This window comes from Telmatherina bonti (genome assembly GCF_933228915.1).
Source record: "Telmatherina bonti genome assembly, chromosome: 5".
Taxonomy (NCBI): domain Eukaryota; kingdom Metazoa; phylum Chordata; class Actinopteri; order Atheriniformes; family Telmatherinidae; genus Telmatherina; species Telmatherina bonti.
The window spans coordinates 14,270,543-14,295,647 of record NC_136623.1 but is presented as its reverse complement, the minus strand read 5'-3'; the positions used below and the strand labels follow the sequence as shown (position 1 = coordinate 14,295,647).

The following is a 25,105-nucleotide window of genomic DNA, read 5'->3' as shown; positions in this document are numbered from 1 at the left end:
ATTTAGTTACATACACTGAACATCTATATGCCGTTTGGTGGAATTTTCAACTCCAAGATCATTTTCAGCCTTGCAGAAAAAGGGCTGTCTGACTTCAGAAGCTTTAATGGTTAATAGTTGTCCACTGCCTATCAAAGTGTCCTGGTCTCCATCAGCTCTGAACCAGGTGTAGATCTTTACTGGAGGGTTGGCATCACTGCTGCAAGCCAGAACTACATTATTATTCTCTGGTACTGGACCAGATGGACTCACTGAAACTGAGGTGTTCTGGGGAGAATCTGAAACATTAATTATGAAAGACAAACTTCATTGGTTAAGTGTTGAATTTCTTTATGTACATGTAAATATCCATGTTGTAATAGTATTATGTGAAACTGTTACAGAATTATACTAAATCAGATGTTTCTATGCTTTATAACTGTTGGCAGTTGATGTTAAACATATCTGCTGTTGCTCTGACAACAAATCTTCTTTACCATATTATTAGCCTTATTCCCTTAAAACAGTTATATTATTGGCTTACAGTTAAGAAATAATACAAGTGAAAGGCAATGAGATTTTTCTCTTCTCGATAATTCAATTTTTTTTTTTTCTCAAATCTGGTTGTGATAAAGTTTTGCAACTTGGCCTGCACAGTGGAATTTTTATAAATACACCCCTGTTTGTGTGGAAATTGTGTGTTGAATTGCTAAAATAACAGTTTTCTCAGTACTGGGGCATTTCCTGTGATGGATAGAATTATGTTGACTAGCTAATTATCAACTGGTCATAATTCATTTTTCTATGACAGCTGTATCCTTATAACTTTTGAAGATCAGATGTTCATTTAACCAAAACAGATTAATAATCTATAGGATGAAAAAACAAAAAAGTACAAATATGAGTATGACATGAAGTTAAAGCATAAAAGCTTTCAATTACGATACATACAGTGAACATCTATGTCGGTGAGGTTTGAACGTCCAAATCCAAGATGATTTTCAGCTTTGCAGAAAAAATGCCGTTGGACTTTGGAAACTTTAGTGTTTAAAATGGATCCAATCCCAATCAAAGTGTCCTGGTCTCCATCAGCTCTGAACCAAGTGTAGCTATTAACTAGAGGGTTGGCATCACTGCTACATGTCAGAGTAACATTACTGTTCTCTGGTACTGGACTAGATGGCCTGACTGCCACTCTGGTTTCTTTTGGAGAATCTGAAAGATCAAAAATAAAGTTCAGATTATAAGCATACACTTTTAAAGCCTAAATAAACTACAACATCTGATCAAGATGAAACACTTTCTTAGTATCAGATGGTAATTAATGTTGACACAACAAATAATTGTAAAATAGAAAAATATGAATATGATATTTAAATGAATGCTTAAAATCTGTGTGTGCATTTAATGTCATATTCATATTTGTTTGACTTTAAATCTTTGGATCATGTGATACAAGGATGTATGGTGGTGTTCAGTTAGCACCGCTGCTTGACAGCAACATGATGCCTGGTTGAGCTCGGCCTTTCTGTGTGGTGTTTGCATGTCTCCCTGCTGTGTATGGGCTCTCTCTGGGTCCTCTCAGCTTCCTCCCACAGTTCAAAGACACGCATGTTAGGTCAATGTGCTTCTCTAAATTCTACTTCAGTGTGAAAATGAGTGGCTGGTTGCTTTGCATTGGCCTCATGATGGACAGGCATTACCCGAAGGGTGTACCCTGCTTTGCCCTAGTAACTGCTAGGATAGACCTCCGCCTCCCAACAATCCTGTATTAGAATACGCAAATGTAGAAAATTGCTGGGTGCATGGCATGTGATACATACATTGTACATCTATGTGACTGAGGTTTGAGTGCCCAAGACCCAGATCATTTTCGGCCTTGCAGAAAAAATCCTGTTTCAACTTGAAAACTTTAGTGTTTAAAACAGGCCCAGTCCCAACCAAAGTCTCCTGGTCTCCATCAGATCTGAACCAGGAGTAGATCTTCACTGCTGGGTTGGCATCACTGCTGCACGTCAGAGTCACATTACTGTTCTCTGGTATTGGACCAGCGGGACTGACCCACACCATGGTCTGTTTTGGTGCATCTAAAAATAGGTCATAAAACAAACTTATTATTGTAAACATTAAACATTATTATTTGAAATAATTATTTGCAATTATAATTTCAATTATAATGGTAATACACTATATTGCAATTTATCAATTGTAATGCATTACAATAATCATATTACATCTGAATGATTATTTTATAGTATAATTATAATATATATGTATAGTAGACATAACATTGTAAACTTGTTGATGCATTACTTGATGTTCAAAACCGTTGTTTCTTTATCAGGTTAAATAACATCATTTTTAAATTTATAATTGAAAGACATACACTGAATATCAATATGATATTTGGTTGAATTTCTAACACCAAGGTCATTTTCAGCTTTGCAGAAAAAAGGTTGCTTCATTTTAGAAGCTTGAATGTTTAAAACAGATCCAGTCCCGATCAAAGTCTCCTGGTCCCCATCAGCTCTGAACCAGGTGTAGCTCCTCACTGCTGGGTTGGCATCACTGCTGCATGTCAGAGTCACATCATCATTCTCTGGTACTGGACCAGATGGACTGACTGACACTGTGGTGTTTCTTGGTGAATCTGAAAGTAAAAGGTTAAGATTTATATTATTTATAAAAGTAAAATGGTAAATTTAAAGTATTAAATGGTAAAAGAAAAGACCTTGCATTGCATAACAGAGCATAATTTAACCCGAGAACTCTAAGGTCAGGTGGTTTTCACCCACAACAGATTGGGTTTGTTGGTTTTGTGTGGTTAAGAGAAAGGAACTGAAAACAGCTCTGACTAAAGACACAGATTTTGATTGTGCAGTGGTAAAAACAAAGGTTACATGAGAACTTCAGTGACAATGCAGGAAACATTTACAGGACACAACAGATTTTCCCCTTCTTTATCTTTATTTATTTTGCACATTTGCAAAGGGGGTTATTTTATCAAAAGAGACAGATTTTATATCCAAACTTGAGCCGCAGCAATACTTATTTATTACATTCAAATACTAAATTACTTCCTTGGAACAAGTGAAAGCAGAAATAGAGAACACAAAGAGTAAAATTCTTTGAGTCACTGTTTTCATCATAATTTAAACTTTACTCTAAACTTTGTCATTCTCAAAATCATAACTACTTTCCAAATGAAGAGAAAGAAAATGAACTTACATAAAATATCAGCGGTTAAAGTTGATGTGACTGATGCATCAGCGCTGCCATCTTGTTTCTTGTAGACAGCGATGCAGGAGATTTTCTGTCCATGATGCAGATGAGAAGCAGTGAAGGTCAGAACTGAGGTCTGAACTTTAGTCTTGTCCTCGTTCTCCTGCAGGGTCTCCTGACTTTCACCCAGTTTGGGGGTCCATGTTAGAACTGGAGGATGAGGCTGACAGGGAGCCAGAGCAGAACACGTCACGCTCGCTGAGGTTCCTTCATTTACCTTCAGAGTGGACGGACTCAGAGTCAGTGGAGGAGGAGCATCTGTGAGGTGAGATTGTATGTAAACATTCAATGAGTTAGCTGTCCAAAAAAGAAAAAAAAAACAAAAAAAAACATTTTCATGTTAAAAATAAGAAGCCCCTCTTGTGACATCAAGTGAAATTTAATTTACTTTTGGCCACATTTAACGAAATATAGCTGTGAAATAGTAACACATAACCATTATGACTTAATTTAATTTTATTCAAATTTGATGAACAACAATATTGTAAACAAACTTGCTGGGTTCACTTTTCAGCTGAACAATTTAACAAAACATCAAAACTTGGACAAGACACCAGGCACACTATTCGATAGTATCTCCACTTTATTTTTCTCCAAAAACCTCATCTCCTGTAAAATGTTCGCTTACACCAGGGGGGCCCAAGTTTGGTCCTTAAGGTCTACCATCCTGCAACTTTTATGCAACCTTTCTACAACACACCTGAACCAAATAAATGGCTCCTTACCAGGCCTCTGCGGAGCTGGATGACATGTAGAGGAGGAAATTCAGGTATTTTATTCAGGAGCGTTGGAAAAGACATGCATCTAAAAGTTGTAGCACTGTGGCAACATGGACGTACATAAAACCAAAACACCTTGACTACTCTATCCAAAGATGGTCCTTTCCAATGACAAGCTGGAACCTTTTGGAATTAGCCAAAAGACACTTGAGAGAAAATTGTTCACATCTAGTACTTATTCATTCATTTTCCTGACCGCTTTATCCAATTCAGGGTCGCGTGGAAGCTGGAGCCTCTCCCAGCTGTCTTTGGGTGAAAGGCAGGGTACACCCTGGACAGCTCGCCAGTCCATAGGGCATCTAGTACTCATCTCATAGTTAATTATCTTTTTCTCCATGCATGAGTAAGATGTGCTCATAAAATCTTTTTTTCATATTGATGTCACAGATGGCCTAAAAGTAAAAACAACTGACAGATGCCACAAGAATAAATGATGTCAGTAAACTTGCCTGTGACCACCATCCTCACACTTTGGGGTTTAAAAGTCCATTTCAGAACATTGTCACATTCCACTCTGAAGTGATATGTGTTGCTGGATTGGGGCTGCACATTGTTGAAGGTTGTGGTGCAGTTTTTCTCTGTGACGTCTCCCATTTCTGGATTAGTTTCAGTTAGTTTTGGAGTCATATAGTAAGTATCAATCCACTGTGATTTACAATTTTCATTAAGGTCTTTGTCATATTGACTGTCTATGTCAAAAGAGCAGGGGACGGTCACACAGGATCCTCTCATAACATTTACACTCTCTGGCATCGTGACCAAAAAGCTTCGACACTCAGCACCTGAAACACAAAACATCAAACTTTCTTACAGAAAGAAAGACAGTCTAAACTAAAGTTAGAAAGCCGAAAGTTCATTGGAGGTTAACTCACCCCACAGCAGAGTAACAATGAGAAGGAAAGTTAGAGCTCCCTCCATCTTTTTATCAGGAAGAATTCAGTTTTACAGTCTGTAGATTACATATGAATCAGTAATGTTTGCTCATTAAAACAGTATTTAATGAGACAGAAGGTAGCATGAGGTACAGCATCATTTAAAGCAATGCATGTCAGTTTCAGTTTCTGGGTTATTCATCACAGCTAAAACAAGATTTACATCAAAAGAAATCAGTTCTCCTATTCAACTAAACGTCAGAAGGTGAAAAAAGTTAATTTATGCTGTCAGAAGCAACATTTCTCTGCAAACTGTATCACTGTAACTTACTCAATATTTCTCATTTACATTGTGTACATGTCATTTAAAAATAAAACAATTTTACTTCTATCTGAGGAGGATTTACAAGCTCCTACAAACAGCTGTAAAAATTAAAAAAGACATCTTTCACATTTTATCAAGCAGTGGGAAAAGATTTCCTCAATTCCAAGGAAAACAAACAAAAAAAACATTAAATTACAAGCTTCACTTTAAGAAGATGTATAGACTTACGTTTTTGTGCAGTCTGTCGAGAGGTCAGCTTCCTCAGAAAAGTGAAGTTTTAAAGAAAGATTGAATTCCTTTTTTTAAAAAAGGAAAAAGAAAAAAGAGGAACGCGGTCTAATGGAAAGAAGTGTTGAAATGTTCCCAAATATAGCAGTTTGGAGCGTCGCCACATTCATTTCTTTCCATGACTTCTGCCGCTTATCTAAATCTGAATATGCTGGAAAATTTTTTCAATCAGCTCTACACTTTGATACAAACTAAAGGTATGTTCCAATACAAAACAACAAAAGCCAAAGCACAGAGTTTGCGAGACACTGAAGCTGCAAATAATCTTATCCTTTAACTCTGTTGAAGAGTTTTGAAATATGTTACAAACAAGCAACCTACACTGCAGCATCTTATCACTTTCATATCATCAGAAGGCAATGCTGATGAGTGTGGAGTACAGTGTGCATAAGTGGTACATGCCTAAAATAAAGCCTTTCTCACTCCATCTCTGCATTCACTGAATATGTGTACGAAAATGTTTGCTTGTGCATCAATCATGCAGAATTTTCTGTGAAAGGTTGCATCACCTGTCATCATTAAAAGTTAGGGAATTTCAGACCTTGTCATTATGGGTTCTCCAGATAGTAATAATGCCTTATAACGTTTAATGAAAACCCTTTTTTTTTTGTTACATGGGTACAGCTACAAAATAGTCTTACAATTACAGTTATAGAATAAAGCTCATGAAAAGTTTTTATAATGATCATCTTCATATAAATATGGTAAATGTGTTGCATTTTAAAAAATTTATAGGGTAACTGCACAGTTTTAGTCATACATACTTTAAAGACCACTGTGACCTATGAAGCTAAACATTATTGTGTACATTCTTGGAGTGGCTTGGCAGTATCTGTTGCGGGACCAAGGTCAATGGAGATTATTACTTAGAGCCCAACAATAAACAAATAATGGATGACAGGGAACATGTTCTATAATCTTTGTTTAATCACATTATCAGGTCAAGCTTACCAGAAGCTTTCACACATCTCAAATCAGGCTTGATGTGTGTTACCACCCAGGGGGTGGGGGGGTGGGGGTAAGAGCCGCAACATAAACAAATGTGACAGACGGAAAAAGAGTATTGGGAAACTTTATTGTCCCCCAGCAAAATAAAAAGAATCAATACAGGCCCAACTGCAATTGCAGGTGGTGCAGAAAAACCAAATACGAGAACTGAAGTAATTCTAAACACAATCAAGCACCTTTACCCCAAGTCACTAAACAGTCAAACAAACAGCAAAGATCAAAGGCTACACAAAAGCCAAAAATACTGCCGACAAGGCCGTAAAAGGCTTTTCACAAACCAACCACCAAAAACCAGTATCAGAGGGCACAAGATGTAGCCACCACACAGCTGCCCCTGAATGAAGAACTTGACGCTCTTTTATCCTGGATTGGAGAGGTGTCGTATCCTCATTGGAGCAGAGGTCAGCCACTCAGAGACGCTGCTGATACCAGGTGACGTGCAGGATCCAATCCAAATCAAGGGGAGGCCAGATGATGGTTTCCAGGCTGAATGAAAATGGGTTGATGAGAAATTGGGGGCAGCTGCAACAATGTGTGACACTTAACATATCCTATAGGAATGACCCAATGAATGCATGTAACACAGATCCTTACTATTCTGACAGAACCAAAACTTTGTCAATTGCTGCAGCAGTTAAGTGTGAATGAGTCCGTAAAGACGGTGGAAGATCTTCTTGTTTGGACCTGATTTGTCTGCCTCATAGTCAGGTCATCCATATTGAACTTGAGGGCTATAAGGATTGAAGCCCTGTGTATGTGTGTGTGTGTGTGTAACAATCTGTCATATTTTCACAAAATTATATATTTATGCACTGACTGTTGATTTCCTTCTTATGGCTTTTTCCCCCTCAAATACAACCAGTGTTACATCTGACACACTCAGGGCTGAATCTTTCTTTATTATGTACCTTAAATAACACCTTCAGCATGCACAATTAACAAAAGCCAGTTGTTAATTGTGACATAGTCATGTGGAAGTTATATTGATTTGCTTATTATTTCATGCATTGACATGGTTTACACATTGACAAGGCATTGCAGTGTGAAGGTAGTGGCAGTGTCATGACACTGATGAATAAGAAAATATAATGTTACCAACCATTTTCCACCCAGAAACAGCAATAGCTAGTGTGTTGCTATTTTTCAGATTAATCTTTTGAAGGAACCCCCCCCAACCGAATATAAATTGCACAACGTAACAACGTTTGCAGCTTTTTCCAAATCCGGGACACAACTCCACTTCTCATTTCCTAAAGTTCTGAAACCTTTTTTTTTTTAAACTTGCTGACTCATTCTTATTTAAAAACATGGCCACCCCTGTATTATAGATTTACACAAGACAGGACATGTTTTCAACGTAATATTTAAAAAACAGCAGATTAAATCCTCAATGCAAACATTTGCATATCCTGAAAACGTACTTTCTTTATATGAATAGAATATATAATAGATTGCATTTAGCATACAGTATGTTTAATCACTCTTTAGAAATGATGTTTCAGGGCTCATTGGGGTGAGAAAAGGTGGAAAGAGAATATGATTACTGCAAATTATTACATGCATTGCAGATTGCTCAACAGTGATTCATAACGGAGTACAGTATTTATGGTGTCATTTGTGTGAAATTGTTGACAAGTTGCTAATTCCTCAAATAACACTTTGCAAAGCTGTTCAGAGAAATGACATCAATACTAATGTAAGATAACAGAAACGAGCAAATTAAGCTTGGTGCATAATAATTCAAAAAGGAAAATACCACAAGACCGTGTTATTTCTATATTTAACTCAGCATTGTCAGACTATTGTCTCATTTGTATTTTAGCCTGTTTTAATGTTGCTATAGAGGGTTTCCATCTCCGCCATGTTGCTTACAAAGTTTATAGACATATCTTTCATCATGGACCTCTCATCCTCTCTATGGGAGGATGGATTTCTGTACTGGGAAACTGCTCCTCTTCCTTTACCCTTGCAAACCACAGAGGTGTAAACCACATCATTATTATCCTGTGCTGAGCTTTTGCTGACAACGTTTTGGCCTCTTTGACGACTCCCTGCATGCTCAGACTTCTGTGTCATGCTGGTGTTGGCGTAAATATCATTTTCCACAGTGATGGACATCTGAAACAAAGAAAAACAACAGGTCTACATATTCTACCTGCTAGTTAGAACTGCTTTAATCATTTTTTATACTTTACCTCAGTTTTCATTTCTCTGGTCAGGCTTTGGTTGATTGCAGCTGTGCAGGTGTCATCCAAGCTCTGACTCATTGTAGTACAATGGCAGGAAATCCCCTGAGTTCTAAAACTTTCAACAGGACAGTACATTAAAACCTCCAGTAAACTCTGACATTTCAGCATCTTCCTGCTGTCATACCTACATGATAGCAAGCAGCACAAATACTAGAGCTACCAGAATGACAACTGCAATGATGCAGGCTGGAATCACTCGACAGGAACTTTCTGTGGAAGAGACAGTAGGAAGTTTAACACATCTTTCTGTTGTTGCTTGGCTTTGTTATTAAAACATCAATTCCAACTTTTTCTTTCAGGATTTGTAATAATAAGGGCTAAGTTAGAGTTCCTCTTACATACACCTTCCCTGCAGTTTAAATATATACGCTAAATGTCCTACCAAACATATTCATTTTCTGAGCAGCAGATCCCAGAGAGTTGGAGCTGTGGCAGAGCAGCGTAGAAAGTTTCCTCATTTGCAGACTGACAGTGACAGAGCTCCTCACAACTGTGTTGTTTATGGACTCATTTTTGATTGAATACATATCAGAGGGATTCAGAGGCGTCTCCTCCAAAATCCACCGCAGATCAGGAGATGGGTTTCCAACAGTCTCACAGAAGCAGTCGAACCAGTTGGTAGTTCTGATGCAACCAAAAGACAGGATCTGTGGAGCAACTGGGATGTAGAAGATTAATCTAAAATCTAAGTCGGGTTCAGATGAATGTGGTTCTCTCTAGCTGTAATAACACAAAACCAAATATTATGTAGAAATTTCTGGTGAAGGAATAACATGCTTAAATTCAAGCCTGTAACATAAAGCTTTGAGACTGAAATGGATTTACACTTTTTTTTTTTTTTTTTTTTAAATTTTATTTTATTTTTTTTTTGCTTTCCACTCACTCTCTTTGATTTTTAGATGCATCCAGTCATCATATAAACACCAAAAAAAAAGGGCCTCGCTATTAAAGAAAAACTGTTTTCAAAGCATCATTTCTGTATCATGACCAGAGATGTATACTTTATTTGTATTACTTTACTTTATGGCACCTCTGCTTCTGACCTCTAGTTACTTGTTGCCACGCACCATCACACTTGCATTTCCACTCGGGTCAGGACAATATATCTCTAACTGTTAGAGATATGTTGTCCTGACCTGGGTGGAAATGCAAGTGGGATGGTGATAGAGTCTAACACAAGCAGTGATGGAAAAAGACGAGACCAGATACTCTTGGATTTCTCCTCTTCCGAGGATATTTCTGTATCAACAGTTTATGTCATAATATAGTCAGGAAAAAGACACTTTTACCAAACTGAAGATCAATCATGATGTGACAAATGTAACATCTGAAGTTACTCACATGAAATATTAAGAGTTAAACTTTGTTCACTGCTGGCTGAGTAAGTGCTGCCATCTAGTTTTGGGTGGACAGCAGTGCAGGAGATACTCTGTCCATGGTGGATGTAAGAAGCGGTGAAGATCAGAGTCGAAGTTAAAAGTTGAGTTTTGTCCTGATTCTCCTGCAGCATCTCTTGACTTTCACCCAGTTTGTGGCTCCATGTCAGATTTGGAGGATGAGACAAACAGGGAGTTGAAGTGGAACACATCAGGCTCACAGAGGTTCCCTCCTTCACATCCAGAGTGGACGGAGTCAGGGTTGGTGATGGAGGATCTTGTCTTGATTTGCAGTAAATCTAAATTGTGTGAAATCAAATTATATATGAAAAAATAGAAACATACAAAGCTATATGTCAGTTCATTGTTACATCTGCAGAAAAATAGATAGATAGATAGATAGATAAATACTCGGTAAATGTGCTGCCACCAGCAGAATCCTTTACAGTTTTTTTTCCCTCAACTTTTCAACAACTTTTCCATTTTTGCTTTGGACTGACACTTTGTAATAAAAATATATCAGTATATTTCCACATTGCTTTACATAACTTTATAAAAAAAAAATCATTCTGGCTCATATCTATGTCAGAAAAGCAGTGTGTGGTCACACAGGATGCTAAAAGTACCTCTACGGACTCTGGAACGAGGCTCTTCAACATCTGACATGGAGCAACTGAAACTGAGGAAATTTCAGTGTTATTTCTTATATCAATTTTTTAAATGAATAGAAAATTAAAATATGCTCATCATCATCCAAAATGCAGAGCACGAGTTATGGAGTTACGTCATGTATAAATGACATCTAACTCACCTTGTAGAAAACAGATAGTCAGAAGTACATTTAGAGCTTCCAGCATCGTTGTGTGTCAGAAGAGACAGAGACCCCAGGAAAGAAGTATTCTGCCACATGGAGCATGATATATGAGAGACTCATTTTATCCATAAAAACTGGATTTAATACCTGAGTTTTTGTCTTGGACACAACATTTAGTTAACACTGATGGCTTCTTCCACACCCACACAGCACAAAACATAACTTCCATTTTATCATCAATCAATGTTCAGAAATTGTGAAATTACTTCACATTTTGTACTCTGAAACTGTTACATGCAGAAAATAAAGAATAATGCAAATTAACAAATAGGAAAACAAGATGATGTTGTTCAGAAAAAGGCCAACAAAGTATTGATTTACTAACTTTCTGCTTTTTCTCTAAATAAAACAAATTAAAATTGTTTGGTGATTTAAAACACAAAAGATAAATTTCCTTTTCAATTGGATGATCAATCTGAAAAATGTCATATGATATCTTTTTTTTTTTTTTACTCATTATTTTAACTAAAGTTTAAACTTACAAATTTTGCTCAGTCTGTGCTGCAGGCAGAAGTCAAGTTCCTCAGAAGTGAGGTGTCATTTAGGTAATCTTTGACCAAACTATCTTCAAAATGGGAAGTTGCACAAGCTCATGCATGGTTCAGTTCAGAAACAGTACATCTAGTAAATACAAGAGTATCTACCTTGTATGCATTTATTCATGTTTACATATTTTTAGATGAAATTGAACAACTCTATGTAGGCCACATGGTTCTGTAGTGGTTCACACTGATGCCTCACAGTAATAGCATCACTGGTTCGGGCCGAGGCAAACAGGCAGTTTCATGTCTGGAGTTAATTAACAGATTACTGCAGAGTTTTTATGTCAAGCTCTGCAAAAGTCTGCTAATTAAATCAAATGTTTGTCAGACATGTTGCAGCAGGGAAACTCCAAGCTGTGACCCTGGAGGACCCTCGAGAGTTGCACACCTCTGCTCTAAATTGTCCCTAGGAATAAGTGTGTGGATCTTTTTCTCTCTGTGTTGGCCCTGCAACGGATTGGTGGCGTGTCCAGGGTGTACCCTGCCTGGTCTCTTTATTGCCTGGATAGGCTCCAGCTATGAACCTTAATTGGAATAAGTGGAATAGAAATGAATGGATAGGTTAATCTAACTGAAGTAAGCATAAAGTAGAAGGTTCTAATCACAGGTGTCAAACGCTGGTCCTCAAAGGCTACTTTCCTGAAGGTTTTCATGCTCAACACACCTGACTGAACTTAATAGGTCATTGTGAAGAAGTTGGCAGGTTGTTGGATTCATTTGATTGGAATCAGATGTGTTGAAGCAGGAAAACAACAAAAACCTGAAGGAAAGCAGCCCTTGAGTTCCGGAGTTTGACACCCCTGAAATTATCTGTATGAGGAACTATTATTTCTTCTACTAAGTGGATTTAAAATGAAGCATTATATATGCCACTGAATTTTAAATTCAAAGCGCTATTTAAGAATCAAAGCAATTTCTTTCATAAGGTCACACCTAAGTGGGCAACAAAGTATCTGAAGGGTTTAGTTCAGGGCTAATATGTCAAACCTCATGAGGAATCATGAAGGCAAAAATTTTCATTTTAAAATTGAACTGAAAATGTTATTTAGCATAAATTTGTTGTGACCTGTTTCAGATCAATCGAAAGGATTAGTCTTCCAGGTAAAAGATACTGTAATAAAAATCTAAGAATAAATAAATAATTTATTCTTAAATAAATTTGAATGTTTTTTTTTTTTTTCTGAAGAAAAAAAGAAGCCTTTTTTTCTACATCGGTTCATTTTAATAATTTGAATCATCATGACTGTAACTTTAGTGTAGAGATAAAATATTTCTTCCTTCTAAGTTCTATTTGTGGACAAAGGAAACAAGCAAGAGCTGATATGAAAAACACATTTTTTGCTCTTCACATATTTAAGGTAGACACTGGAAGTGTGAAAACAGTGTGAGAATACCTGGCCGCAAACATGATCTGACAGATGAAAGGAAAATTAGAACAAAAATGAATATATTTGTGGTGTATTGCACAGATTGTGCGATGCTGTAATATCATCATCGGTAATATCTTTACAACTACTACTTGTTTTTTCGCTTTGCAAGTCTTCATTTGTTTTAAATAAAAATGCACTCACTGAGCACTTTGAGTGGAATACTTAATACCAAGTTTTACCCCTTTGCCCGCAGAACTGCCCTAATTCTTGGGGGCAGAGGTCATTCATTCATTCATTATCCTAACTGCCTAATCCGATGAAGGGTTGCGGGGAAGCTGGAGCCTATCCCAGGAGTCTTTGAGCGCAAGGCAGGGACAGTTCGCCAGTCCATCGCAGGGTGGGGGCAGAAGTGTTGGAACCATTCCTGAGAGATGCTGATTCATTTTGATATCAGAAGAAAATACACTAAAGCAATGAACATGGCCTGCACTGACACTCAGGTAGACTGTGGTGTTTAAACAATGCTGACAGGGGTGGGCAATTCCAGTCAGTATTGGGAGTTTACCTGCTTCAACACACCCGACACACTTCAGCCTTTACTAGCAGAGCTTACCATCAAACTCTGCACAAGTTAACTAATCATACATTGATTTGAGTCCATTGTGCCACAGCAAGGAAACTTACAATCATGGATGACTGGAGTTGTCTGCCCCTGTACTAAGGGGATCAAATGGCCCTTTTTCCATGAGCACTAACTAAACCTTACCCCATTTCAGCTGACACTGCACTATCAGGTTTCATTAGTTTCCATTACAACTGAGACACACTCGTATTGCTGTGTCCATTATGAGGTGGCTCATAAGTGTTGTGAAGTCATTTGTTTATGACACAAACAATGGAGGACATTGCAGTGATGCTTAACCTGCTGCTTCATGGTTTGTAATCTGGAAACTATTCCATGACTGAAGTTGGAGAAAGGTGCTGGCAATAAAGCCCTTATGTGTTTGTACCTACTGATACGCCCCACAGGTGTCGTCTGTGTGTATGCTCACACATCCTGTGACGTCAGTTTCTAGCCAATAGTGGGCTGCAAACTGCACACGTCACATTTTTGGCCCGACTCCACATAGAAACCCAACACAGTACATGCCAAAAATGTGTCTGCTTGACCCAGGATCTTCCCAGGATCTTCCTGGGTCAAGCAGAAGATTAAAACACCCACAAACTAAGGGGGGTTGTGTTAGGCTGAGCTTTGTAGGTTCTGGTGGAAAATGGTCAAAAATGTGCCAAGAAAATATCCCCTACATTACACCACCAACCTACATTGTTGATACAAGGCAAGATGCTTTCAATCATTCTATAATTCATTTTCTGAAACTGCTTGGTTGGGTTGCAGGTGCATGCTTTCATATCATTTGTGCTCAATTCTGACCCCATCATCTGAATGCTTCAGCTGAATGCTCATCAGATCAGATAACATTTTCCCACCTTCTATTGTTCAGCCTTTTGGTGAGCCTGTATGCATTCATTCAAAGTCACCTAAATCCTTGTTAGTCTCTGTCTTGATGTTTGGTTTAAATATGAACAAGTCATCTTAGCCGTTTTTAAATTCTCAAATATATTGAGTTTCTTCAATATGATGATGAGCTGTTGTTAAGATATTTAACAGGTCTACAAATTAAAGTCGCATCAAAATGAGTTGCACTACCTTAAAAAAATGCTCTTACTTTCTAAAGCAGTTTTGATTTAGAATATACTTCATCTCTGATTTTTTTTTCCAAATTATATCTTTTGGATTAAAATGTTGCTTTATTTGATTAATTTACTTTTTATTCTTTTGTTGGCTATTGACTCGAGGAGATGTTACTTCTGTTTTTAATCAATCATTTTACAGAAATAATGTAAAAATACAAATTCCAGTTCCTTAGAAGTTCATGTGAAGTTCAGCAAAATGATACAATTCCACTTCTGCTTTTCAAGGTATTCCACTAAATTGAAGGGTAAATTTATGCAACTAGCATGTTATTGCAGTTTTATAAATAACACTTAGGGAAGTGTCAAACACAGCCAACATAATTATCTTAGCTATGTTTAAAGGTTATTAAATGATGCAATTCAAGAAGAATGTATGCTCTCACAACCACTGAAATACCAAAATGCCTCTCATCTCACTAAGTATTCAAGGTTAACTCGAAGAGTTTACACAACAAATCCAAGGTGTTAACCTTTCATGCTTGAATTAATAAAAACATTTTTTAAAATACAGTATTTTAACTCTACAGACATATGCAATGATACGTTTTTGGTTTCTCAGTCATATTTAGAATTTATCATGATTTATGATTTATTTTGATGTATTCTATAAAATAATGACAAAATAATATATCATCATAATTATCATCATAATTATATAAATCTTGGATAAAAAATATAGCTGTATCATTTTTTTCCTTTTTATTAAAAAGGCAAAGTTGTGTAATTACATTATGTTCAATTATATCATATTTTTATTTATTCTCCAGTGAGTGGAAACGTATTGGATGACTCACTAACATCCACTGATCTGGTTTATTTACAAAAATACCATCCTCATTCATGAATTAGCTAGAAAAAAGCCTGTAAATACACGTCCACTGGGCCATTATGCATGAGACGGTTAAATTAAGCCACCTTTTATGTTATGTCTTGCCATGCATCCTTGTGGAATAACCAGGGAATTTGTTTTGTGGTGGAAAAAGTCATAATATGGAAGTGGTGTATGACAGAAGATCTGTACGAACATGGTTTAATTATCTTCTGGATATCAATAACCTATTTTTAAGGGGAAAATAATATCTGGAAATATGTGCAAATAATAAACTAAGTAGCCAGCTCATTTAAATTGGATACATTTGTGAAGAACCATATTTTGGACAATATTTTGGTCTAGAGGTCATTAGGTTTATACTTATGCGCAATATGTATCCTCATGTGTTTATTTAGTACAACATTGTTTGCTTTTTAATTTAAAAAAAATGTAATAACTGAAATTCAAGGAGGGAGGGTAAAGTGAAAAAAAAAACTGTCAAAGACAAAGAAAGTGCAGACAAAAAGAAAGAAAACAAACCTGGGAGGAAACAAGTAAAAGCAAAACCCAGGAAATGATCTTAGCAGAGGAACACAAGGGTCAATGCAAAACAGCTGATCAAGGAAACTTGACTCATATGAAATAGGAAATCTGATGAAATAAGCTAGGTGGGAAAATCCTGATAACAGTCAGTTGTTATTCCCTACTTTCTCCACCCATTCTCCAGTTTTCTGGAGGGACTTCAGCTCCATCGTGTTTGTCTGCATTTTTATGGATTGATTTTTGAAGTGATATTTGCTCATTCACAAAGTTCATTGACCATGAGTTCATGTTGACATTTTTTGTCTTTCTCCCTCTTCCCAAATGTCCTTTCCAAAATTTTCTGGAATTGGAAAAAAAAAGAAAAAAAAACAAACTGATGAAATTTTTACTATCCACTAGATGGCAGTGTTTCCCGTCTAAAACACCGAGCAGACATTGGCGTGTCCATACCATTAACTTGGCATGGAGGTGAAGAGACTATCAATGTTACATCTACAACAGAAACCATTCCAACATTTGTGTTGCAGTTTAGTATGTATTCTGGATACAGAATGACAGTTAAAGTCTTAAACTGATTTCATAAGCCGTAAAAATACATTAGTTATAACCCTCCATATGGAGTGAAGGCATGTATGTATGTTTGTTTATTTGCTGTTTTTAAATACTTTTATGATGTTTAAGAGGATCAAAGTCAAGATTGCAGTCTGTTGGTTTCTCTTAGTTATGTTATTTATGATGAATTGGTTGAATTGATGTGTCTGTAAAGAGCCCTGAGATGACATAGTTGTAAAGAGGTGCTATAGAAATAAAGCTGAATTAAAATGAATTAGGGCAACTGCATCAGACATGCAGGAAACAGCAGTGTTGTCAACAGCAGCAGGGACAGATTTATTAATCAAATCCATAGATACACGTAGATAGTACAGTTAGAATGTGAAGTGATTGTCAGTAAATTTGTGCACTTAATAAACAATTATTGTGTTTCAGTGTTTGAAGAAGAGCGTTTCTTCAGCTGGTGCTCTTCTGTTTTTTTTCAGGGGGTCTTGAATCTTCTTCAGCATGCATGAGGCAGGGTGCACCGCCAGAGAGGCTGCGCTTGTATCAAAGAGCAAACACAAACAAGCATTGAGGAAGAAAATTGAACTCCTCTCAGAACAGCATCATCCAGCCAAGTTTGAACCCAAGTTTGTTTTTATTCCACAGTACTTTAATTTTTACTGAAAGCAGAGTAAACCCTTTATTTCCGGTGGTGGAGTAATACATGTTGAGCTCCTGTAGTGTGTGTGTGGAGAATCTTGCAGAACACAACATTCCTGTATGGGTACTCCATCACAACACAACGCTCAGGTCCATTTTACACAGGTGGAGTTTATTCATGTTAAACACGCCATGCACTTGACTCAAGGCTGTCAGTTCAATATCTCCCTGTTAGGAAACTGGTCTTTAAACAGTCCACCCTGTTTGGGAATACATTCCTTTCCCCCTTGTGGGAAAGTCAACAAGGTAGTCAAAATATCCTGTATCACTTAAAGCTGTTCACTGAAGAAGTGTGTGATCAACCAGACGTTCTCCAGCATGTTTGTACTGAGATGTTGGTGAAACAGTGGAGGATGGAGGAAGCAACCCAAAACACCTGAAGGCCAGAGCTTGGATTGTGTCTTAATCCTCTTTGAGAGCTTGGAGGGTGTGCTGTAGGAAGTTGCTGTGAACACTACCCGAGTTCTTCAGATGTGCTGTGTTAAACATCTTCCTCTGTAGAAGGTTGTTATAAGCCTGTTTTCAAAGGTTTGTCAGGTGTTCCTAGAGAAAAATAAATGCTTGGTGTGCTTTTGTCTGCACTTCCCCTCAGAGCATGTAGTTTAACTGCAATAAACAGACACCAGAAATAAACCTCAAAGACTGCACTAGGTTCACTTAACTCCAGGGGTCTTGTATTGAACCCCTGCTGAGAAGAACTCAGTCATTGTGGGTACAGATGATGTAACACTGAAGAGAGGTGAAGAACTGTTCAGATGTTTATCTTTATATGAGACATAGCCGTAGACTTCTCCAGGAGCTTAGCTTTATTTGCAGAGTATAATCGTTACACTTAAAAAAAAACACCACCGTACCAGAAACACTTTGGTAACTTCAGTCAGTGAGTTTGTCTTGAGAGTGTCTGGTGGATCAGGAGAGAGACTTGCCTTAATCTAAAGCACTATCAGCTCTCACACTGACACCTTTAATCATACATATATTTTCAATTTATTTAATTTAATTAATCGTTTCTTGTCCAGCTAGCTCCACGGTGAATTTAAACCAATCTAAAATAAATGAGATTGTGAAAAGATCAAGTAAAGCCTCCTTCAGGTGCAGAAGCTGTAGCAGCTTCACTGGATCCAGTGGTGCTTTAGTAAGAAGCACAGGTCAAACATGTGCAATATGTGCAGGTAAAGCATGTGTTAAAATAAAAGCACTTTCCCACAAACAATCTTATAGTTCATGTTAACACATGTTAGTTATCTTGAAACAGCTCGTAATTATTCCAGTTATGTGCAAGAATGTGCAGTACAGAGAGTATGTGTCATAAATTATATATATATATATATATATATATATATATATATATATATATATATATATATATATATATATATATACATATATATATATATATATATATATATATATAGATAGATAGATAGATAGATAGATAGATAGATAGATAGATAGATAGATAGATAGATAGATAGATATTATGTTGTACAGGTATACAACATCTACCCATTATACATCACAAATCAACACAAACATGTTCATTCTTGTTTAAAGGTTTAACTTTTAACACGGACCTTTCTCCTCCACCTTCCTTCCTTTATGAAACTGCGATGACCTACTTACATGGATGGATATTTAATGTCCGACAACATAGCAATACTTCAGAGTCAGACAGAAAAGTTCTTTACCATTCGATACTGAGATGCTTTTTTTTGTAACTTATTTTTATGAAACACTTTTATCAAAGTTTCAGAGGTTTGGTTTGGTGAGTGTGTGGAGTATAGACAGAGGGAAACTGAGATGAGCACATTTGGATCCTTTGAGGAAATGAGCAGCAGCATGAGAATGACTCATACATTGTCATGTGTTGTCTTGCTGATGCTATTCTTTCCCCAGCAAACGTTATTTAAGTTTTAAAAAGAATATATTACATTTAAACAGGTTCAAAGTTAATGATATAATAATGAAACAATGGCAACATATTTGTGTCAATGCTGTTGCATTACATGGATACATAATTTACTGAATGAATAAATGTACATGGTGGCATTTGGATGTCTAATATTCCACTGACACAATGAAACAATGCAACTTCCCCTCTTTGCTCCTCTCCTCATTCTTCCCTGTCTGCGCTGGCAGAGCATAACTGCAGCCATGCATGTGGACACAGTCTTTTCTGTGTTTTCCCTGATTTTTGGTGAGTAATTAAATCAAATATTCATAACTAATTAATACAAAATTAATACAAATTTGCTTTGCTGTTTTAACTGATTTCATGACATTCATTATTTACTTTTCCTTGTCATGAATTGCTGTGGCTGATTGGTGCAGATACCAATGGCATCACCAGAAGCAAAAATGCTTTTTTTTTTTTTTTAATGAATGTTTCCATGTTTACTGTAAAATCTATTTTCAGAAGAAGCAGATGTAGTAACAGACTGGAAAATATTAAATTAAACGGCATACACTTATTAATTTCCTCTGTGACACTAATGTTAAAATTACTTTGCAGAAATGAATCACAAACATTTTTCAACGCTGAACTGCATGATGATAATCAAGGAGTAGTTTATCATTTTTCAGGTCTAAAAGTGATGTTTCTCTCTTTTTCTTCTTCCAAAAATGTCACAGTATGAATGCACAGAAAATTAAATATAGATTAACAAATCTCATCAAAACTTCATACCAAGGACCAAAAAAATGAACGAAGCAAACTGAGTTAAGCTACAACATCTTGTCAAATGAAACAAAGAAAGAACAGAGGTCATTGTTTTTTAAATCTCTACTGCAGATTTTCATCCTTTCAAACTGCTTTTAAAATAAATAATTTAATCTTTAAATAAAAACATTCCTGCCAATCAACATTTTATTAAATCTTTGAGCCCCGTGCTTAAGGTCTGTGCTTGACAACTGCATGCAACCACTAGGTCTGTTTGGGTATTTTAAAGGGAAGTGGGGTGAGATCTTTTAAGATAAATATTAATATATATGTTACTGAGGAAGAATAAATTAAAATGACACATAGCACAAATGTAAGTTCCAGGCTCCCCTAAGATTAAAAAAAAAAAAAAAAAAAAAAAAAAAAAACACTGTCAGGATTAATATGAATATTTATCCTGGGATGATGGAGCTGTAGCTCTAAATCTCTATCAAATCATACAATATGTGAACATAATTTCTACGAAAGCCAAATCTGATCAAGTGAAGCCAAAAAAAAAAATTGGAGAGGTCTCAAAATGTCTGTTTTGGTTCGGTATCACCCCATCTGTTCTCCAAGTCCCTCACCCAGGAGACCTCAGGTTTAAAAATGTGATTTAATCAGACTAAAGGACTTTTATTAATAGTTTCCTCATCACAGATTTTTTTTTCTTTTTCATTTAGCTTAATGTTTTGTATAAAACTAGTCTTTTGCTTCTAAGTATTACAACCAAAAGGCATTGGCATGGCAACATATTCTGGGATACTGTTCCACTCCTAAATAACAGTGTTGTTAAATTAATGATTTTGTGTTCTGCATCAAAACAGTGGATTTGTGGAAGGGGACCCAGCCTGTTTCACCAGTACCCACAGTCCCTGACCGGGTCCAGGCCTTGGTGGGCTCCTGCGTGGTGATCCCCTGCTCCTTCACACCCACTGCTCCTCATCCTACCAGGAGGAGGAAGGAGAGAGTGGATGTGCGGCTGAGATTCAGAGGTGGTGGCAGTTTATTTCCGCTCCAGAGCACTGCTTTTAACAGTCTGGGCAGAGACCAAGTGAGCAGGGATTTCCTGGGACGAACCTTCCTTTTTGGCCACATTGCAGATGGAGACTGCTCAGTAAAGATTGAAGGGGTCAGACAGGATGACCCAAAGGTGTTTGAGGTGGCTCTGAAGAAAGGCGATGACTTACTTTGGGGGAAGCCAAGGAGCTTTCATTTTGATGTTATTGGTGAGTGGGAAAGACAGAGCTAGCTCTTACTCTAAAACCATTTTTACAGTTTGCAGCTGATCCTTTATATTTATACTTATGTGGATTAAAAGAATGTGAGAGTATTTATTTAAATAATTCATCATAACTCAGGTACAAAGAGGTGATAAAATTCTGAAATAATTGAGATGTTTTACTCTGACAGACACACCTGAGCCTCCCACCGTCAGCGGCATTTTATCAGCCACGGAAGGACAGCTGGTCACCCTGAACTGCTCCGTCAGCTATCACTGCCCCTCACAGCCTCCTGCCCTGCAGTGGAGATGGGACCAAGGGACCCAGCTGAACATCACAGAGCCTGGGGAAGTACAGACACTCTCCCCAGATTCTAACAGACAGATGTTACTGGCTTCTGTGTCCTTCACCGTGTCCCACAAGGTGAAGCCTCGGGTCAGCTGTGAGGTCAGCTATCCAGGAGCCAAAACTTTAACCACAGCTAAAGATCTGCATGTGACATGTAAGCACAGTTTCGTTTAAGGTTTTAGAGAACTTCTATGTGTCTTGGTTCTATTTGCACTAAATCTTTTCACTTTTTTCTGCTTTTAGTTCCTCCAAAAGATGTGAAGGTTCAGGTTCAGACCTTGACGGTGCAGGAGGGGGGCAGTGCCTTACTGTCATGCTCATGCAAAGCTGACCCTCCAGCTTCAGAGTACCGCTGGTCCTACATTCAACACGGCCACACTGTCCACCTCCATAGCCGACTGCACACGGTGCGAGTGTTCAACGTCACCAGAGACATGAGGGTCCGCTGCTCAGCTAAGAACCTGATTGGTCGGGGAGAGTCTCAGCTCACGCTGCTAAACATACAGTGTAATTCTTCCTCTATTAGAACGTTAAAACCAGAACACACTGCTCTCTCTGGTTTCAAGTTTGTTTTTTTTACACCTGACAGGTATTTGATCAGAAGTGATGGCTAAGTGTACTGTCCACACTTGACATTGCTGCCGTGAGAATGAAGTTATATAATAAAAATAGAGAAAGACTAGATTTTTTTAATGAAAGAAAAATGGAAATTGGCCCCTGTAACTATTTCAGAAAATGTTCTTATCATATCTTAAACCACTGAATGAAACAAAGAATATCCCAGAGCTGTCACTTGCATCCACAAATAGTCCTTTTTTCTGAAATTGAGAAAATAGCTGATTTTTTTTTCAGCAATTAAAGTAAATTAAACCTTTACTGTGAAAACCAACAGTTCTTTGAGATGCAAATTGTGTAACTGCACCATCTGGTGTGCAGTTAAGACTAAAAGTAGTACTATAAAACACTTTAATAATGACAACAAAGCAAGTAATAAAGGTTTTTGGGTTGATCAGGTTAATATACAGAATTTTCCAAAATGAAACACATAAACACAAAATCACCACTCTCATTTTTAGACATCTTTGCTTATTCGTTTATGTCTGGAAGCTACAGGGTTTAAGATAGGAGATTCCACATTAGAAAGGAAAGAATGAGAGTTAAAATCCAGACTGACACATTGTGACAGCACGTCTGGAGATCAAAGTAGAGAGAGATATAGTGACTCCCAATGACAGCAACATTAAAAATGGCCACGAGAAGCCAGAGAAATACCAAAGAGCAAAGCTGGAAGTTGAAAAGATCTTGGGAATAAAGAAAACCACAGTACCAGTGGTCATATGAGCACTCTGGGCTGTGACTTCAAACTGGGTGATTTGCTGGAAAAGATCCCTGTAAAACTTCCAGAGACAGAACCCTTAAGCTCCCAGGCATCAGGTACAAGCTTACATGGGGTTTACATGGGGGGTGGAAGTTTTGTTTAGTTAGTTTGTCTGTTTGTTTTAATTACTGTTTTTTTATATGCAGAGACACACATTTGGTTTTGTCACATACACAGTCTATATAAAATCAATGTGGCAAGACACAATATAATATCCGAAGAAAGTTATAGGTGCAATAACAACAACCCAGAGAAAGCTGTGTAAATATATTGTAATAATTTTGCACAAAATGTGAAATTGCGTCTTTACTTTCCTCCAGACAAGCCAGCCATCCTCCAGCTGCCCTCCTCCTGTGTTGTGGAGGACTCTCAGGTTCTCTGTCACTGTTCAGTCGACTCCAACCCCAAACCTGCAATCACCTGGAGTGTTAACGGGACTGTTCCACCTGACAATTACAACGTCTCTGTAACACCAGAGACAAACATGCTAACAGCCTCGTTGAGGGGCCACATGGACCAACCTCTCAGGGTGATCTGCTTCGCTTTTAATGCCCTGGGAAATGACTCCCTTGTTTTGCTGCAAGGGCAAGAAGGTGCGTTTTAAAGTGCTTTCTTCTATTTTTCTTTTGTCTGCACTAACAAAAGAAACTGCTGTGCCTGTTTTAATTTGCTGTGACGGAGAGCTAATGCTGAAGCTTTTGTGCAACAAGAATGCAGGTTTAAAAATAAATATTCAGGGAAATGCTGCAGCGAAAGCCTGTAATGTTGGAGACTATCATGGACACAAATTTGGGTCCAGCGTAATGTATTTATGTCTTTGCTAAATCTGTTTTTTTAGTTGTTGTTGTTGTTTGTTTTTTTAAATGCAGATTGCATAATAGCTCCATAACAGAGAGGTAAAATAGTTTTTATGAACCTACAAGCTGATGTATTGCTGTTCTTATGACTCATGTTTAGAAGCAATGCCATTGATGTTGTTGGTTTTACCTGCTGCTGCCTTCTGCCTGGTCATATCCCTTTTGTCTCTTGTCTACTGCTGCAGAAAGAGAGCTGAGAGGTATGCAAAGCAAATACTTTTGCTTAAATTGCTGTTTAAATTTTAATGCACCTTTTAATTGTGATGCTAGTTCACCTGTTCTGTTCCCCTCAGACGCGCCGTGAGCAGACGTCCAGCCATGTACCCTGAAGGATTGGGAATTTATCAGGAAAGGATGCCTCTCTACATTAATTGTACAGAAGTTACTCATGTTTACACCAATGGTAGCTACCAACTTGTGTACCAGAACTGTACTCCTCTATTTGTCCATACCAAGCAGGTATTTGACTGGCTTACTAACAGTGGAATTTATATAAGTCTCTTCTGCATATTAGCTTTGTCTATCCTGCTTTTTTTTTTAGATCCCCCAAATGACCCGAAGAGGTGGGGAAAGGAGAAGAGGTGGAGAAGTCAGAGGGATTAACAGAAGAGCTAGTGTTGGAGTCAGAGGCACAAGAGAGATGCAGGGTTCTGATGGAGCTGATCCAGAGACAGCCATCTACCTTGAGATCCTATGAGCTTTTTGTCAGTTCTTTACATTAACATGTTGGCACTCATGTTCATGTGGTTTTCAGGTTATTGTATGTAGTGTAAACCTAACTGTATGCACATATCGAGCTATTTCTCCCAGTGATTTTTGGCTTGTGATCTGCTCCATTTCTGATTTGTATAAAAGACAGAAAAGTTTGATTAAGTGGTTTCATCATTTCATTTCTGCTCTACTCCTGAGAGCAATGTATACATTTACCTACCATCATCTGTACAAGTAGCTACAATACAGATTGATCCTCGTGTAGTGATTAATATTTCTGTGGAGAAAGCAAAGCTACAGCTTCAGCTGTATTTTAATTTGTAACATTTATTATTTTAGCAATGATTCCCTTGATTCACATCTTCTAAAGTCTTCCTATTGTGAAAGCAGATGCTCACAGATGTGAAACTACAATAATTGTTTCTTTTCCCCAACAATTTTATCAGATTTTCACACCACTATCTCCTTTTTAAAAAACAGAATAAGAATCACTCTCTTTTCCATTGTCCAAAACCTTTAATATGTACAATATATTATACATAAACCTTACTCATAGGATATAGTTTATTAGGATCAATTG

General features: G+C 37.4%; 1 protein-coding gene across 1 annotated transcript; it reads left to right on the top strand.

Annotated features, from left to right (window-relative positions):
- Positions 1–19,395: 19,395 nt before the first annotated feature.
- LOC306756292 (B-cell receptor CD22) lies at positions 19,396–24,511 on the top strand (the record flags this gene model as incomplete). The annotated part of the gene is made up of 8 exons (XM_079241018.1): positions 19,396–19,507; positions 20,836–21,237; positions 21,422–21,733; positions 21,823–22,086; positions 23,278–23,550; positions 23,915–24,014; positions 24,108–24,273; positions 24,356–24,511. 8 exons carry the CDS (start codon positions 19,396–19,398, stop codon positions 24,509–24,511), a joined length of 1,785 nt encoding a protein of 594 aa, XP_079097144.1.
- Between the last annotated feature and the right edge of the window lie 594 nt (positions 24,512–25,105).